The sequence below is a fragment of the Odocoileus virginianus genome, chromosome 12 (genome assembly GCF_023699985.2).
Source record: "Odocoileus virginianus isolate 20LAN1187 ecotype Illinois chromosome 12, Ovbor_1.2, whole genome shotgun sequence".
NCBI lineage: Eukaryota > Metazoa > Chordata > Mammalia > Artiodactyla > Cervidae > Odocoileus > Odocoileus virginianus.
The window spans coordinates 32975985-32995207 of record NC_069685.1 but is presented as its reverse complement, the minus strand read 5'-3'; the positions used below and the strand labels follow the sequence as shown (position 1 = coordinate 32995207).

The window sequence follows — 19223 nt, the reverse complement described above, 5'->3', positions numbered from 1 at the left end:
ACTCAACGTAGAATAAGATAAAGAAAGAAGACTTAAGGCCTAGTTTCCAACTTATAAAAATAAGAAGTATGTTGACTTAGAACATACTTCACCTTGGAGATTATTTTGCTAACAAGTTAATAAAGACTGTATGATTCTGGGGAAAAAGGAAAAAAACCTTGTCATTTTCTTTTTTTTTCCCCCACATTTTTAGGCAAGGCCATGTGAATCTTCCTCCACTTGAGTTCAAACCAGCCTTGATGTTGGAAACCTTTAGCATCAGTGCTGTTGTAATGGAAAAATCCGTGTGCACCCCTCAGAACTCCACCAGTGCTCTTTCTTTTCATGATCTCAATAAGCGTTATTATAATACTTTTCACTGCAACTTTACTATTTCCTGTCAATCAATAAGCCAGCATGTAGATATGGCTTTAGTTCGTCTCATTCATCAATTTAGTACAATGATAGACGACATCAAAGCGACTCAGACTGACATTAAACTTAGCAGATATACAGCTGGATCAGCTTCCCCAACACCTACTTTCAAAACCAGAAAACACCGGGACTTCCGCTCATCCGACTTCAGCCGCAGTTCTAGGGGAAGTCTTAACGGTGGCAATAGAGTAAATAATACAAAGAACAAACGGACCAACAATGAGAATAACAAAAAGGAGTCTCGAAACAAAAATTCATTAGGAAGATCTGAAAGAAGAACTTCAAAAGTGTCTAGGAAAGGTTCAAAAGACGTGGTGGATCATATGACTATCCACATGGATGACTCTGATTCAATTACAGTATCAGAACAAAGTGAGCCTTCAGCTGAGTGCTGGCAGAATATGTATAAATTGCTTAACTTCTATTCACTTATCTCTGATCCAACAGGAATACTGGAAAAATCTTCAGAAACATTTGGACCAGCAGGTAATGGATATTTTTATATTTAAAAATCTGTTTAGAACAGCAGTAATACTAAAAAAAAGAAAAAAGACAGGTTATTCACCATGTATTCTTATTGTTATAATAAGTGGATAATTGAATGATAGGAGTTGGCAGTCACCCAAGGAGAGAGAATAGTGATGGTGATCAGATATTCTACTGCCCCTTTCCCCATCCTTTCTAACTTTTACACAGTCAGCTCTTAAAGAATTCAGACAGACCTGCTTTCAAATACCTGAGTCCTCTAAATATGACCATGGGAGAATGGTGGAAATTTTCAAAAATCGTTTTGGTGGAGAAGAGGACAAAGAGGGCTAGTGTGGAGTGTGAAGGAAAGAAAAACAAGGTAATGTCCTTCCATTTTGCAGTATCTAAGCCCATATATTTCCATTCACTTAAAGGAGTTCGGAGCCCCACGGAGCCGACATGTAAAGTTGTGTTTGAGAATGAACAAGACAATACTAGTGTGACTAAGAGGAAACGTAGTTTGGTAACTGCTGAACCTCAGCATGTTACTCTGATAGTGTTTGGGATTGGCATGGTGAACCGCACACACCTGGAGGCAGACATTGGTGGGCTAACAATGGAATCGGAACTGAAGCGGATTCATGGCAGTTTTACACTTAAGGAAAAAATGAAAGGTATGATGACATCCTGATACTGGAGTGCCACTTTTCTGAAGAAAGCCAATGCCATGTCTCATAAATACCTACGTGGTGATTTTTCTTCAGAAAATGGAACTTCCCATTTACATGGATCAAGAGTGCTAGTGTATATAGTTTTTTTCCTATTCTTAATGTTTTAAAATTTTTCTAAATATTCTGTGCTGTTAGTTCTGAGATTTAAAATGTCATTGGACTGTTTAATGGCATTAGGCTCTTTAATGCATGAATGGCATAGTAAACTACATATTTTGCATTATTCCAGTTTTGACACATAACACATATGTATATGTGAATGGATGGAAAGAAAAACCTTCAAGGAAATTTTTAAAAATTTTGTTCTGGAATAGTTTAAATTTCATTGTACCTTTAAAATTATCTTTTGTCACTGAGTGTATTATGGATGAAATGAAATTTTAATATGAAGTGCAACTAAATTTCCAGAATTCATAGTTATTTTTTTTTCACATTTTAAGATGTTCTACATCAAAAGATGACTGAGACATGTGCCACTGCTCATATTGGTGGGGTTAATATTGTGCTGCTTGAAGGGATTACACCAAATATACAGTAAGTGTGTTGTTTTTTTAATTATTAAAGTTGTTTGTTATAGGTTTAGAGGAAACTTAAAATTCATTGGATGAATCCCGTACCTAGTAAGACTTGAGATTTATGTAATATTGCCAGATACTGTAATTCTATCACTAAGAATATCACCAAATGAATTTTTTCAGAAAAATTATTTGCTCCCTTTATAAAATTGGTTTACTGCCAGTCCTGCCACCCTAAAAAACTGACTGCCAGTACATTTTAAGATTGTGTAACAGGAAAAATGATTACAGTGTAAATTTAAGTTAAACATATAAGATGCAAGAGCTCACATAAATAATTAAAACAAAATTATAATCAGAAAATAGACTGTCTCTTGATTTTACTAACTAATCATTACCCAGTATTCATGCTGGGTTTCAAAACTTTATCTTGCCATTTTTTCATTTAAATAATTTAACAATAAAGCCTATGAGACCCTCCTAATAGTATAAATAAGCTTTCTACAGTGAGTATACCATTCCATATTGCTTTTCTTTTGACTCTTTGCTCTCACCTTTTCATGTTCTCTCTGTGGATCTGTCCAAAATTGTTCTAATAATAATAATTACCTTTATACATGATATTTAGATCACTAATTGGTTGTCAATACATTTAACCATTGACTTTGCTCATACACTTGGGAATATATACCTTCATTCCTAACTTCCTTTCAGTGGAGCAGTTTTATGCTATAACTACAAATTGTATTTTGATAATTTAGTCAGATTCTGAGAATTTGCTCATTTTTAGTAACTAATGTCCTACTATTGTCCCTTAAAGCATCTATCATGCTAAATACTGACAAAATAGAGGATCTAGTTCAATGTTATAAAAATTAAATATTAGTCATAAATTGACTCATTACAGGTCTATTCATGACATTTCATACATGGGTAATATGATGACTGTCTTGGGGAACATTTCCTGAAATGAATGTGTAAATCTTGCTGGGGCAGTTTTGACTTGTGTATCTAGAACCAAAGAGTATATTTCATTATTGCTGCTTAAATGGTCCAGATCACATTTCCTAAGCTGGCATTCTAAAGACCAGAAATTCCAGTAGTTGTGAGATAGATATTTTTTGACTATTCAGAGTGGGAGGAGGGGTATTATTATGTAATAATTACAGTCTAAAGGAGCATCTATTGTGGAACAGGAACCTCATATACATTATTTAATCCTCACTACAATCCTACTAACTGGGACAGTTTTATCCCCACTGTACAGAATAATAAATCGAGATTTGGAAAGATCAGAGTGTTTTCCTAAAATGCTTAAAGTCATACAGTCAGTAAGAAGAGGTGCCTGAATCTCCACACCTTCTACCTCACTATGATGCTTCAAAGAAAGTCACCACAGACTTGGGTTTCATGATTCCTTTGTTGACTCTGAATTCAAAGTATCATGGTTACTTTAACCTATTCAGAAGTACCACAAATTTCTTTAAATGTCTCCTGTGTTTTATTTACTCCATCCTCTCAAAACTCTTACCTCCATTATCTAAGAGAAGGCTTCAAATAGTCTCTAAATTTGCAGAACAGATTTATAAAATAATTTTAAGTGTTAGTTGAAATTTTTTTGCCTTTAAAAAAAGAGGTCAAACCAAGATCCCTTAACTTTTTAATTAAAAAGGTAAAACTTTACTTATTACCCGCTGCCAAACTCTAATAGTGTTAATAAGACTTTCTGGGTTTATTCTTTGGGTTTTCATTTCTAGTTTCAATTAAAAGGAAATGGAACTTCAAAAAAAGTTGAAAAAGTTCTTCAAGTGAAAATTTTTTAAATGGGAAATAAAAGCTTTCCAGATGATTGGTCATATTGTAACTAATTTATGCATGAATGTTTATTTGCTTCCTTTTGTTTTCCTGCTTTCTCTTGAATCTTCATCTGTAGACTGGAGGATTTTCCTACATCTCCTACAAGCACAGCCAAACAAGAGTTTCTGTATGTCATTATTATTCTTTTTCATGGACTTTGTGATTAACATTGTATTGGATAGTTTTAGAGATAAAATATTAATATTTATCTGCATGGCTGTGAATGTATGTAGGTTAGTTATTATTTTGTAGCTTTAATATAGATCCTTTCATAGATTATACGATTTGCTAATATTCATGAAAAACACACAGGTAAGAACTACCTTTTTGGTAATTCATACCTTGTTTTATTATTGTTGAAATATTGAAAATTGTAGTTGTATGTTGCTTTGTACTCTTTTAAGACCTGTTAATATTGAAATTTATATTATCACAGATCCTCGTTAATATTGGATGTGATAATAGAAGCTGAAATTTTTAACTTTGTGAGAGAGTTTTGACAATTTGCAAAACTAATTATTAAAACACTAATATATGAAAATATCTACATTGCTCATCCTTCTAATTCTGTCTTTAAGATGTAGAGAGTTTGCTGCTCTATTGTCAAATTTTATATGTGGCTTTTATACTGTATATACTTTAATATTTTTGATTGGCTTGATTTTACCTATGTATATCTGATATTTTATGGTAGTGAGCTATACCAAGCATTATGTATAAATATTTGTCATGTGAATCTTACCTCCATGACAATTTAGTATGTTACTTAGCACTGATTATTTATTTGAACATTTTCTATAAATTTCAAGTATGCTGAATAAATTTAGTTGAATCTGCATATTTTGTTCCAGGCTAGTAAGATTATCAATACCTGGTAAGATTTATTTCACTGTGTATTGATAATGGCCATAGACAAAATATCATCAATCAACAACCCTTTTTTCGGATTATCTGTGATCTATATCACTTCATCAACCAATTAAAGTCCTAATAAAGAATAAATGCACTAATACTAAATTAGAAAACTGATTGTTTTTGGAAACCACTCTTCCATATTAATATCATGTTGAAAGATATATAAAAAAAATAGCAATTTCCACTTTAGTATTTGTAATAGCTAGAGAAGATGTGTTGTTTCTGTTTTAATCACTGAGTTCTCTGGATGTATAACAAAAAAATAAGCATGGCTTTAGAAAGGATGCTTTTTAATGACTGAAGATCACATCTTCATCCACCTGACTAGGTTTCTAGGTTACAAATTATTGTCTGCACACTATGTTAGGTTTCAGAGATGGAACGGTAAGGAAATAATAGGTAGTTCCTATCATAATATCACTTTATAGGCCTGCTCCCTCCTTTTTCAGGCCTTCCTGTTCAGAGAGTTAACATATAAAGTACAACTGCCAAGTAGGAAAGAAAGTTCCAGTGATTTTTAATAGATAACTAGATAATATGTGATCATAACATTCTCTGCCCCCACTGTAGAGATTTTCAGGCAAAACTGAATTGAGGCAGGCAGCATGGCTCAGGGTGCCTTCCTTTTCAGGCCCCTGAAGTTTAGGCCTGCATGGATCAAGGAAGTAGGGTAGGGTTGGAGATAGAGATAAAGTGAGTCAAAGTATCAAAGTGAAGTCATTCAGTCATGTCCAATTCTTTGTGACCCCTGTGGACTGTAGCCCACCAGGCTCCTCCCTCCATGGGATTCTCCAGGCAAGAATACTGGAGTGGGTTGCCATTTCCTTCTCCAGGGGATCTTCCTGACTCAGGGATTGAACCCGGGTCTCCTGCACTTCAGGCAGATGCTTTAACCTCTGAGCCACCAGGGAGGTAGAGACAATGAGGCTGTAAATTAAATGAAGCCCTCTGGAGTTGGGCAACAGAGTCCTTGAAGTTCTTAACATCACAGTTTCCACTGGTAATACCACAGATCTGCAGTAGCAGAGTAGTCAGCGCTTTCTAGTCTAACATTTGGTGTATAATTGAAAATCAAGTGTTGTGTATAGGCTAATATAATCAAAAGTAACATTAAAGGAGACTTCTATAGATTATAAAAGTAAAATAGTAAAATAAGTGTAGAATTTCTTGACTGTCATGATGACTTCTTTGTAAATTTATGCTTTTTTTTTAAATTTATGCCTATTTTATTCAAGCAGTGAATGCTATTCACAAGTATAAAGTCCTTTGCATTTTAGCATCATCTAAGTGTTTTGGCTTATGTTGAAATTGATTTTAAAATGGAATCTTTTTATTATTAGAATAGTTAAGACTCAAAATTCAGTAACTAGTCAGCATTCTAGAATCTACCATCATTCTGGTTAGAACAGTTCCATAGATTACTTTTTTCCTTTCTCTAATCAGTGATAGTCTTTGAAAGTAGTTTCCTTTGAAGAAGAAGGCAGATATAGTTCTGTAGTAATCATTTTTGGAGTTAGTATATTACCTGGATTTCACTATCTGTAAATAATCAAAACTTCTGATAGAACCACTCTTATGCTTCTCAAGATTTATTCTAATATAAGTTAAATGAAATGCATTGATTGCTTAGAGCCTTGAGACTATAATTCTCAATGAATCCTTTGTAGCCTAAGTAGAGATAAATGTGTGTGAACTGATCTGTAGTTAATATGAAGTTTGTACTTTGTGTGTTTTGCTTAATTTGTTCTCAAGCATCCTTTGTCCATTTGAAAGATAACATTTATGTTAAGCTTTCATTTTATTACAGGGCCTTTAGTGGTGTAGTTCATTGACATGCATCTTTCTGTCATATGTGTCAAGACTGCCTCATCCTGACTTTTACATACTTGATTTTCACAACATGCTTTCTGTGGAATCTCACAGTTGTAGTGTTGAGTCATTCTGCTGTACTTCTTTCTGCTCATTTATTTCACAAAATTCAGTGAGTGTCTGCCATGTTCAAAGCATTGTCCTAGGTATTGGAAGGAAAAAGACAAGAAACCAAAAAAGACTATTTCTGTTTTATATCTGTACCAGTAATTTCTATTTTATATCTGTACCAGTAAAACTTCCTAATTTTTACCTAAGTAGTAGTTACTCTTCATGAATTGGACTTCTATCATTTCTTTGCTGCTCACTGAAAATTAAAAAAATGGAAAATGCAAGTTGAATTTCATCTTTCATTAATTTCTTTTAACTTATTAGGTGACTATAAGATTAATTTCTTTGACTGATTAGATTTTAAGAGGTATGGTGTTTTTCTTCCTTTTGAAGTTCACTATCTATATTTTCTTAGTGGTTGTAGAGATGCCTGAAATAAGCTGAAGAAAAATGGAGTTCTGAATGGGGAAAAATAAAAATGGAATTTTATGTTGTATATGTGTAATATGTCAGTGTTCATTCTCTTCCATGTAAGCACATACATATATTCTTCTGTCAACTCTTTATTAAAGAAATAGAATAATATTCCGTACAAATAGAATAAAATATATGTCAGTAATTTTAGAAGATATTATTTATTCAGTATGATTTAAATGCATGAAAAATCTTATTTACTTCAATAAATGATTTAAATGCATTTGTCTTTCTCTCAAAATACATTTTCAAAATTTCTCTTTATTTGACCATATTTTAATGATCCTCCTTCTCTATTAATAGAACTGTAGTGAAATGTAGTATTGCCAAGTCCCAAGCCCTCTACAGTGCCCAGAGGGGACTGAAGACTAACAATGCCGCCGTGTTCAAAGTAGGAGCTATCAGCATCAATATTCCCCAGCACCCTGCCACCTTGCACAGCATGATGGTTCGAAGTTCTCACCAACTATCTAAGCAGATCTCAGATCTCATCAGACAGCCTTCTACAGCGTAAGTTATTTATTCAAGTTTTGTGATTCTGAATAGTATTTCATGTCATTTTTTCCTGTGTTAACAATAGTTTGGAGGAAGACAGAGGTTACATCTAGAGTAGTGATTATTATGGATAGTGGGGCGAGTGAAAAGTAGCTAAACATGATTGTGGAAGAATCATATTGAAGTAGTGTGTATTATTGAAGTAGTGTGTTACAGATGCAATTGTCAGTCTTTCATATTGTATCAGTAAAGCTTAGGAGAGCCTAAGGATTAGTGGACATTATAAAGAGGTACTACTAAAAGGCAAACTGAAAAATTCTAGGACTGTAACAATCTTTATTTCCTTTAATTTCATTGAAATTTGTGACTACATAGATTTATAAAGTTGCAGGGCCATTTATGTCTCATGCATGGTTTTGTGCTGTCCTTCATATGAAATTCTTGTATGTGGTTCAAAGAAGGATTTGATGGTGCCATCTACATATTTTAAAAGACAGTGAATGGGACTTCTGCAGAGTAACCTTTACCCAGGGTTTGTACTGCTGAGCTCTTTTCCTGGTCTCCAAAGCTGTAACTAATGAATAACTAATAAAAATTTAAGTAAAAGGTAAAAGTTTGCCTTGTTACATTTTCTTTTATCCTAGTCTATAAGGCAGAAAGACATTAGTGTATTTTTTGATGGTGGCTTAAAGCAGTGATTTTTTTTCCAGTTCTATCTTGATCTTTAAATTCTGATGTAGTATTAATTTATGTCTAGTTGATTATGTAGTAATAATTCACATGTTTTTCCTGCCACTGGAATATTAAATCCAGAATGTATATATGAGTCTTAGTTATAAAATTCTCTAAGGAATTTTTTCTTATTAGAATATATTGGCAAACAGAGTGGAATAGTTAGAAAAAACAAGACTCTAGAGTCAAACTGCGTGTGTGCTCAGTCCCTCAGTCATGTCCAATTCTTTGCAGACACAACTGTAGCCTGCCAGGGTCCTTCTGTCCATGGCATTTTCCAGGCAAGAGTACTGGAGTGGGTTTCCATTTCCTTCTCCAGGGGATCTCCCCGACCCAGGGATTGAACTCACATCTCCTGCACTGGCAGGAGAGTTCTTTACCACTGAGCCACCAGGGAAGCCCAGAGTCAGACTGATTGAATTCAAAACTGATTTTACAACTTCATAGCTATGCTTCCTCATTGGTAAAATGAAGATAATAGTACCTACTCACAGGATTTTGTTAGATGAATAAAGGATATGAAATGCAGAAGGCACTAAGAATAGTACCTGGCACATAGGAAGCACTCAAATAACTATTATTTGTTTTTGTTGATATTAGTTATTATTATTCACAGTGGTAGTGATAATAGTGGCAAATAATAGTAATACTATTATATCAACAGAATTGCATGATGGTTAAGTCATAGAATCTGGAATCAGACAAACTTCTGGTTTCACATTAATGATATGAATGACCTTGGGGCAGCCTTAACATACAGTTTATATTGTTGTTACTTCTTGTTTACTTTTCCAGATCATCATTTTTCAGTGGTTGTTTGAGGAAGACTTAATATGATCTGGTATTGGAAAGAAAACGTGTTCACAGTTCATTTTTGCTATTTTTCATTGAGAATTCCAATTTTATACAATTTCTATTTTTTATACAATTTAAATCTTAGTAGCTGTTCTGTTTGCGTCCCTTTTTCACCTTTTTAACTTTCTTTTTGCTTTATAGCCCACAGCCTGTAAAAGAAGATATTGCAACCCCCCTACCTTCTGAAAAAACCCCAACAAGTGTTAATCAAACTCCTATTGAAACAAATGAATTTCCTCAACTACCAGAAGGTTTAGAGAAGAAGCCTATCGTCCTTAAGTTCAGTGCCATGTTAGATGGTATAGCCATCGGAGCAGCACTTTTGCCATCTCTGAAAGCAGAGTACAAGATGGGACGAATGAGAAGCCACGGAATGACAGGTAACACTGATGTTTGAATTCATTCTTACAATTTGAGTGGATTTGAGTATTAGTAATATTTTGGTAAAAGGCAAATTTGGTTTTATAGATTTATGTGAAAATTTAAATAATTTTAATCAAAACACTTTTAAATTACATTAACCGTGTGTTTCATTCAGTCAAGTGAAAATAGCAACACACTTCATTGAGTGACCATCATGGACCCTGTTCTCTTTGAAGTCTTCAGAGTTATCCACTATTTAGAGACCATTTCCCACTTAAGTTGAACACATTTTTACATTTGCTAGGTTCCTGTAACCTGAATAACTTGGTTTATTTTCACATTGAGTATGTTTAGCTTTAATTGGAGGTTATTTGACTTCTTCAAAATAGCTACTTTATAAGGTTTTGTGATCCTTATGTATCCTCTCCAAAAGCACTTTGCTATTGTATTTTCTTCTGAAATGTATCCTATGCTTTTGTAAGTGTGCTGATTATATACATACAGTTTAAACAACTATAAACTCACCAACCCAATGCATATTCTAAGAATTAAAACATTACCAAAACTTTGAATGCTCCTTCAGGAAATATTATTACTGCCAGATAATATTCCCCATGATTGCTTGGCAAAATAACTACTATCATGAATTTTCTGTTACCCATTTCTTTTGCTTTTCTTGATAGACTCATAAGTGATTCTAAGTTGTTGTTGCCTGTTTTAAACTTTATTCACATGAAGTCCCACTAATGAATATTTTAACTGGGAATTTTTTTGTTATACATTTTTTTTTAAGATTTATCCATTCATGTTCTTTGGTTCATTCATTTTCAGTGAAATATAATAGTCCATTAAGTGATTATATCACAGTTTACATATCCATTCCGCTATTGATGGACATTTGGCTCATTTTACATTTTTGCTGTTACATTTATTCTCAAACACATCTTCTGATGCACAAGTGCAAGAGTTTCTCAAGGGTATTTACTTAGGAGTGGTACAGCTAGGTTGTAGGGTAAACACATCTTCAGTTTTATGAGGAAATGCAAAACTGTTTTCTGCAATGCTTGTGTCCACCAGTATTGGATGAGAGTTCCCAGTGTCCACATCCTTGCCAACACTCAGTATCATCTGACTTTAAAATTATTTCTGTCTGGTAAATGTAAAATGGTATCTCATGGTTTTAATTTATGTTTCTATAATTATTAATGGAGCTGAAGTTTTAAATATGATTAAGAAATCCTTAGGAGCTTCCCAGGTGGAGCTAGTGGTAAAGAAACTTCCTGCCATTGCAGGAGACATAAGGGACGTAGATTCAATCCCTGAGTCAGGAGACCCCCTAGAGGAGGGCATGGCAACCCACTCCATTATTCTTGCCTGGAGAACTCCATGGACAGAGGAGCCTGGCGGGCTACCGTCAATAGGGTCTCACAAGGGTCAGACACGACTGAAGTGACTTAGCACAGCACACATAAGAAATGCTTATATTTTCTTACATGAACACCTGTTGAAGGTACTTGTTTGTTTTTTGCCCATTTTACCATTGGATCATTTGTACTTTTCTTGGCTATAGGAATTCTTTGTACATTTTGTATATTAAACCTTTGATGTTACGTGTTCAGTATATATTGTTACTCAAAAGTTTATTTCAATTTTTGGTCTTTTGATCAACAGATATTCTTCAATTTTAATGTAATTGAATTTACCGATATTTTCTTGTTTTGTTGTGTATTTTTATGTCTTGAAATACTTCTGTTAACCAGGATCATGAAAACATTCTCTTGTATTTCCTATTAAACCAAGTTTTGCTTTTCATATTTTAAGTTCCTAATCTGTAACGAATTGAGTATTTTTTTCTTTTAATTTGGTATGGAGTAATATACATAACCAGTTATCTCAGCATCATGTATTGACTATTCTGTCCTTTTTTTCAGTGGTATTTCAACTTTGTCATCTATTAAGTGTTTATGTATATGGGTGTCTGGTTCAGGGATCTCTATTATGCCTCAGTGGCCTGTTTGCACCAGTATCATACTAATATCTGACTTTTCCTTTTTTAGAGGTTGTCATGGTTGTTTTTGCTTTTTTGCTTCTTTATATACATTTTAGAGTCAGTTTGCCTAGTTCCTTGAAAAAGCCTGTTTGGATTTTTATAACAATGTGTAATTAAATCTATAGACTTACTTGGGATAGAATTTAAGGTATTAATAACAACTGATACAGTATTTAACCTTCTTGTTGCTTCATATTTCTATCTTTCTGTTTCTTTAGATCGTCTTCAGTGGTTTTCTATAAAGTTTATAATTTTTTGGCCTAAGGGTTTTATATATTTTTTGTAAGATATGTATATTTACTTTAGATACCTAGGTACATTATGTTATTGTCATTATTACAAGTGGTATATTTTATAAAACGGCATTTTAAACTATTGGTGGTATGTACAAATCTCCTTGATCATGTTAACTTTTAAACTCAGAAATCATGTTAAACTATTTTATTATTACTAATAAATTTCTTTAAATTTCCTAAGTAAATGTTTATACATTTGCAAACACTACTTTTGTATCTTCCTTTCCAGTCTTAATGCCATTTATTTTTCTTATCTCATTTTGCCTCTACTACAATGTTCAATATAAGGGATATTGTGTGTGTCCTTGTCTTACTGCCATTTTTTAAGGGAATATTTCACCAGTGAATATAATGTTGGCTATATGTTTTTGTTGGGTTGTTTTTATCAGGTTAAGAAAATCTACTTTTATTCTAGTGTGCTGAGTTTCTATGAATAATTTGTGAATCCTTATTATTGGATACTTTTTTCAATCTGTTAAAATATTTATCTCTTATTCTATTAACATTATAAATTCCATTAATAGTTAAAAAACATATATACACTTATGTGAATCAGTTCAGTTCAGTCGCTTAGTCATGTCCTACTCTTTGCAACCCCATGGCCTGCAGCACACCAGGCCTCCATGTCCATCACCAGCTCACAGAGCTTACTCAAACTCATGTCCATAGAGTTGATGATGCCATACAACCATCTCATCCTTTGTCTATGCCTTCTCCTCCTGCCCTCAATATTTCCCAGCATCAGGGTCTTTTCCTATGAGTCAATTCTTGGCATTAGGTGGCCAACGTATTGGAGTTTCAGCTTCAACATCAGTCCTTCCAGTGAATACTCAGGACTGATCTCCTTTAGGATGAACTGGCTGGATCTCCTTGCAGTCCAAGGACTCTCAAGAGTCTGACACCACAGTTCAAAAGCATCAATTCTTTGGTGCTCAGTTTTCTTTGTATTCCAACTCTCACATCCATACATGATTACTGGAAAAACCATAGCTTTGAGTAGACAGACTTTTGTTGGCAAAGCAATGTCTCTGCTTTTTAATATGCTGTCTAGGTTGGTCTTAGCTTTTCTTCCAAGGAACAAGCGTCTTTTAATTTCATGGCTTCAGTCACTACCTGCAGTGATATTGGAGCCCAAGAAAATAAAGTCAGCCACTGTTTCCATTGTTTCCCCATCTATTTGCCATGAAGTGATGGGACCAGATGCCATGACTTAGTTTTCTGAATGTTGAATTTTAAGCCAACTTTTTCACTCTCCTGTTTCACTCTCATCAAGAAGCTCTTTAGTTCTTCATTTCTGCTATAAGGGTGGTGTCTTCTGCATATCTGAGGTTATTGATACTTCTCCCGGCAATCTTGATTCCAGCTTGTGTTTCATCCAGCCCAGCATTTCTCATGATGTACTCTGCATATAAGGTAAATAACCAGAGTGAAAGTATACAGCCTTGATGTACTCCTTTCCCGATTTGGAGCCAGTCGGTTGCTCCATGTATGGTTCTAACTGTTGCTTCTTGAACTGCATACAGATTTCTCAGGAGGCAGGTCAGGTGGTCTGGTATTCCCATCTCTTGAAGAGTTTTCCACAGTTTGTTGTGATCCACATAGTCAAAGGCTTTGGCATAGTCAATAAAGCAAAAATAGATGTTTTTCTGAGACTCTCTTTTTTTTTTTCAATGATCCAGAGGATGTTGGCAATTTGGTCTCTGGTTCCTCTGCCTTTTCCAAAACCAGCTTGAACATCTGAAAGTCCACGTACTGTTGAAGCCTAGTTTGGAGAATTTTGAGCATTTTTTGCTAGCATGTGAGATGAGTGCAATTGTGCAGTAGTTTGGACATTCTTTGGCATTGTCTTTCTTTGGGATCGGAATGAAAACTGACCTTTTCCAGTCCTGTGGCCACGGCTGAGTTTTCCAAACTTGCTGGCATATTGAGTGCAGCACTTTCACAGCATCATCTTTTAGGAATTGAAATAGCTCAACTGGAATTCCATCACCTACACTAGTTTTGTTCTTACAGTGATGCTTTCTAAGGCCCACTTGACTTCACATTCCAGGATATCTGGGTCTAGGTGAGTGATCATACCATCACGGTTATCTGGGTCATGAATATGTTTTTTGTATAGTTCTTCTGTGTATTCTTGCCACCTCTTAATATCTTCTGCTTCTGTTAGGTCCATACCATTTCTGTCCTTTATTGTGTACGTCTTTGCATGAAATGTTCCCTTGGTATCTCTAATTTTCTTGAAGAGATTTCTGGTCTTTCCCATTCTGTTGTTTTCCTCTATTTCTTTGCATTGATCACTGAGGAAGGCTTTCTTATCTCTCCTTGCTATTCTTTGGAACTCTGCATTTAAATGGGACTATCTTTCCTTTTCTCCTTTGCCTATTGCATCTTTTCTTTTCTTAGCTATTTGTAAGACCTCCTTAGACAACCATTTTGCCTTTTTGCATTTCCTTTTCTTGGGGATGGTCTTTTTTTTTAAATTTTTTTTCATTCATTTTTATTAGTTGGAGGCTAATTACTTTACAGTATTGTAGTGGTTTCTGCCATACTTTGACATGAATCAGCCATGGATTTACATGTGTTCCCCATCCCGATCCCTGCCCTCCCCATCCCATCCCTCTGGGTCTTCCCAGTGCACCAGCCGTGAGCGCTTGTCTCATGCATCCAACCTGGGCTGGTGATCTGTTTCACTATAGATAATATACATGTTTCGATGCTGTTCTCTCGAAACATCCCACCCTCGCCTTCTCCCACAGAGTCCAAAAGTCTGTTCTGTATATCTGTGTCTCTTTTTCTGTTTTGCATGTAGGGTTATCGTTACCATCTTTCTAAATTCCATATATATGTGTTAGTATACTGTATTGGTCTTTATCTTTCTGGCTTACTTCACTCTGTATAATGAGCTCCAGTTTCATCCATCTCATTAGAACTGATTCAAATGAATTCTTTTTAATGGCTGAGTAATATTCCGTGGTGTATATGTACCAAAGCTTCTTATCCATTCGTCTGCTGATGGGCATCTAGGTTGCTTCCATGTCCTGGCTATTATAAACAGTGCTGCGATGAACACTGGGGTGCACGTGTCTCTTTCAGATCTGCTTTCCTCGGTGTGTATGCCCAGAAGTGGGATTGCTGGGTCATAAGGCAGTTCCATTTCCAGTTTTTTAAGGAATCTCCACACCATTCTCCATAGTGGCTGTACTAGTTTGCATTCCCACCAACACATGAAAAGATGCTCAACATCACTCATTATCAGGGATGGTCTTGATCACTGCCTCTTGTACAGTGTCACAAACCTCAGTCCATAGGTCTTCAGGCACTCTGTTCATCATATCTAACCCCTTGAATCCATTTGTCACTTCAGCTGTGTGAAAGGGATTTGATTTAGGTCATACCTGAATGGTCTCCTGGTTTTCCCCTACTTTCTTCAATTTAAGTCTGAATTTGTCAATAAGGATTTGTGAATAAATGTAGGTATTTATTTTTACATATATATACACACACACATGTTTATAGATATAGATAAATATGTAGTGTGTGTATGTGTATGTATTTATTCCTGGCCACAGATCTTGATTTTAATAAAGTTTCTGCTACTCTTTAATTCCCTCATAAGGAATTGGGGAAATTTAGCCTGAAAAATGGTACAGGTTGTATATTTATAATTAAACAACTACACGCCAAATTGTTGATTTAAGTGTTTAGAACCAGCAGTAAACTACAACTAATACATATCCTTATTTGGAATATGTTCCCATTATTAATTATTGTTAAAGTCAAAGATACATGTGATTATATTTTGTACTTGATGAATGTTTTCAGTGAATATAATTTAATTGATTGACAGTTTTACTGTTTCCTTTCATACCAAGTCGGGACCAGGAGGCAAGGTATCAACTGCTAACTGTTCTCTGTGAAGAAAACATTGTGTGGATTAGTGTTTTCTGGTTTTTTGTTTGTTTTTGCACTTAGTGAATTTCTCTTGTTTTAACTCTTGTAATAAGGGCAGTTTCTTTTCTACCTTCTGTGAAATAAAAATCATTTTTAAATGTTTCTCTAGCACCCGTGCTGCACACTTTTTAGGCTTAGTAAGTGATACTTGCCAGCTTAATAATACTGGCTGACTGTTTATAGTAACCGTTTATTGTTATTCAGTTACTAAGTCATGTCTGACTCTTTGTGACCCCATGGACTGCAGCAGGCCAGGCTTCCCTGTTCTTAACTATTTCCCGGGGTTTTCTCAGATTTGTGGCCATTGAGTTGGTGATGCTATCTAACCATCTCATCCTCTGCTGCCCGCTTCTCCTTTTGCTTCAGTCTTTCCCAGCATTAGGATCTTTTCCAGTGAGTCAGCTTTTTTCAGGTGGCCAAAGTATTGGGGCTCCATATATATAAAGACAGGAAAATTTTGTAAGCAGATTTAAATTATCCTTCTCATATCTTTAAACATAGGTTTTGGGAAATGCATACTTTTTTTCATATGCACCATTTATTGGACATAGTAAGTAATGAAATGAGTGAATGAGCACCTGAACAACAAAAATAAGTTCTCTTTTTTTCTTACAGGTGCACAGACCAGGTTTACATTTGAGCTGCCAAACCACAGATTGCGTTTCACTTCAAAAGTTTCTGCCACAGATATGTCAACCATTCCTCCTTCTGCCAGTCTTAACCTTCCTCCGGTTACTATGTCAGGGAAATATATAATGGAAGAGCATGATAGTTACTCAGATCAAGTGTGGAGTATAGATGAACTGCCTTCTAAACAAGGGTACTATTTACAGGGAAATTATCTACGTTGTGTGGCAGAAGTAAGTTCACTTTTAAATTGTCTTATTCTTTGTAATTTAGGAGCCTTTAGGCTTTAGGTGTACCAAAATATGTAGCGATCCAAATTTTTGACAGAAATCATCAAATCATTTATTCCTACAGAATTTTGTACTGTGTCTGGTGGGAGTGTGTTTGTGTGTACAGGTGTCTCTCTCCTTATAGTTTTAGTTAAACATTTTTTTCTTGTTTTAGTCATCTTTGCATTCATATTTATTGAATTGGTTTTCACATGCCTCTCTGCCATATTTCATTATTCTTTTGATTATAAAGCTACTAGTATTTAACATTTGTCAGGTGCTGCATGTGCACTGACTTGTACAGTTCTTAAATCAGTCCTTTGAGAGAGAGATTTTATTCTCATTTATAAGTAGAGAAACTGAACCTTTAGGGTGATTACATGATTCATCTAGGTATACATACTTATTTACAATATAAAGGTCACAGAGAGAGAAAATAATTATAAGCACATTCACAGACTAATTTTTTTTTTTTTGCTGGTTGCCTACAGGAATATATTTGTTTTTTTGTTTGTTTGTTTTCATTTATTTTTATTATTTGGAGGCTAATTACGGTACAATATTGTAGTGGGTTTTGTCATACATTGACATGAATCAGCCATGGATTTACATGTATTCCCCATCCCGATCCCCCCTCCCACCTCCCTCTCTACCCGATCCCTCTGAGTCTTCCCAGTGCACCAGGCCCGAGCACTTGTCTCATGCATCCAACCTGGACTGGTGATCTGTTTCACTATAGATAATATACATGTTTCGATGCTGTTCTCTCGAAACATCCCACCCTCGCCTTCTCCCACAGAGTCCACAAGTCTGTTCTGTATATCTGTGTCTCTTTTTCTGTTTTGCATATAGGGTTATCATTACCATCTTTCTAAATTCCATATATATGTGTTAGTATACTGTATTGGTCTTTATCTTTCTGGCTTACTTCACTCTGTATAATGAGCTCCAGTTTCATCCATCTCATTAGAACTGATTCAAATGAATTCTTTTTAATGGCTGAGTAATATTCCGTGGTGTATATGTACCACAGCTTCCTTATCCATTCGTCTGCTGATGGGCATCTAGGTTGCTTCCATGTCCTGGCTATTATAAACAGTGCTGCAATGAACATTGGGGTGCACATGTCTCTTTCAGATTCACAGACTAATTTTTGTACTAGGGCAAGTTGAAAACAAGCATACCTGATTCCATCGTTATTTTTTCCCTTTATATCTGTACAATTATCACAAGTTTAAAAAGCATTTGGTTATGTTTTTCATTTGATTCATGGTAAGCAGGTCATTTGTTACTGTCCTAATTTGTTACAGTAGATAATTGAACTTAAAGAGATTAAATGACTTTCCCTAAGCCCCCCAGCTATAAATTGAGAGATGCTTGAATCAAAGGCATACTTGTCCCTCAGCTTACTTTGTTAGAAAAAACTGCAACCTTTTCAGAAATCAATTTGACAACTATTTGTTTTATAAATTTTATTCTCTAGAATCTGAAGCATCTATAAGAATGCTCTTTGTCTTCTTTCTAGAAATATTACAGCTTGTAGGATATAGTTAAGTCTGGTTTGCCTTCTTTAGACTTTGCTTGTCCTAGAACCTCTCATGTACAACATGCTAGAAGTCTAATATTTACTTACTAAAAAGTAGATTATAAAGCCTGTTTCATTTGTGCTTTCTACTTCTGAAAAATAAGTGTCCCAAACTCTAGTTTAGCAATACTATTCTTAATATTTCATTTGACAGAAAATAAAGCAAATCCAGTCCATTATATTGCATAATTCCTTACCAATATTAGCTATTATAAAGATATCAAGTTTATAATTGGGGCAGAACACCATCCTAAATATACTGAGAATGCAGTTAATTATAAGCATTTGAAAGAGTCTAAAGTTGCATCTTTCTGAGAGTTCCCCATTTTACTATGGCCTGAAATAGACACATGTGAAAATCATCTTTACCCATTTGATTCTACTCTATCCACAATGAAAGTACCCAGTGCAACTTAGACTTTATGTGACTTCTCATTTAAGACTGCTTACATGTATTTTGCACTTAACTTTTCATCAACATATGAACACTATCAAAGTGACAAATGTTGAAGCATTTGCCTTACTCAAAGATGCTCCGATTCATTGTAAATAAACTCAAATCCAATTAAGGCCTGCTTTCTATTTAATCTATTAGTTAATTGTTGTCAGAAATTCTTTATACTAATCATAGGACATGTATTAATAGTAAAGCTGAGGTTAGTATATCTGATTTGCTAATTCAGTTTCATGTAAGCTAATATAAGTT

General features: G+C 34.7%; 1 protein-coding gene and 1 non-coding gene across 8 annotated transcripts in view; one reads left to right on the top strand and one right to left on the bottom strand.

Annotated features, from left to right (window-relative positions):
- Positions 1 to 19223, top strand: part of BLTP1 (bridge-like lipid transfer protein family member 1) — a 198188-nt gene that overhangs the window by 121338 nt on the left and 57627 nt on the right. For 6 of the 7 annotated variants that reach the window (XM_070474895.1, XM_070474897.1, XM_070474894.1 and 3 more), the window contains exons 47-53: positions 194 to 900; positions 1317 to 1556; positions 2054 to 2147; positions 4062 to 4112; positions 7598 to 7804; positions 9518 to 9756; positions 16652 to 16896. In XM_070474895.1, the coding sequence (XP_070330996.1) occupies positions 194 to 900; positions 1317 to 1556; positions 2054 to 2147; positions 4062 to 4112; positions 7598 to 7804; positions 9518 to 9756; positions 16652 to 16896 (1783 nt within the window). The remainder of the gene's footprint in view (positions 1 to 193; positions 901 to 1316; positions 1557 to 2053; positions 2148 to 4061; positions 4113 to 7597; positions 7805 to 9517; positions 9757 to 16651; positions 16897 to 19223) is intronic. The other variant, XM_070474896.1, reaches the window with a different exon arrangement.
- Positions 5739 to 5811, bottom strand: TRNAF-GAA (transfer RNA phenylalanine (anticodon GAA)). Its single transcript has one exon. It is a non-coding gene; the product is annotated as a tRNA-Phe (tRNA).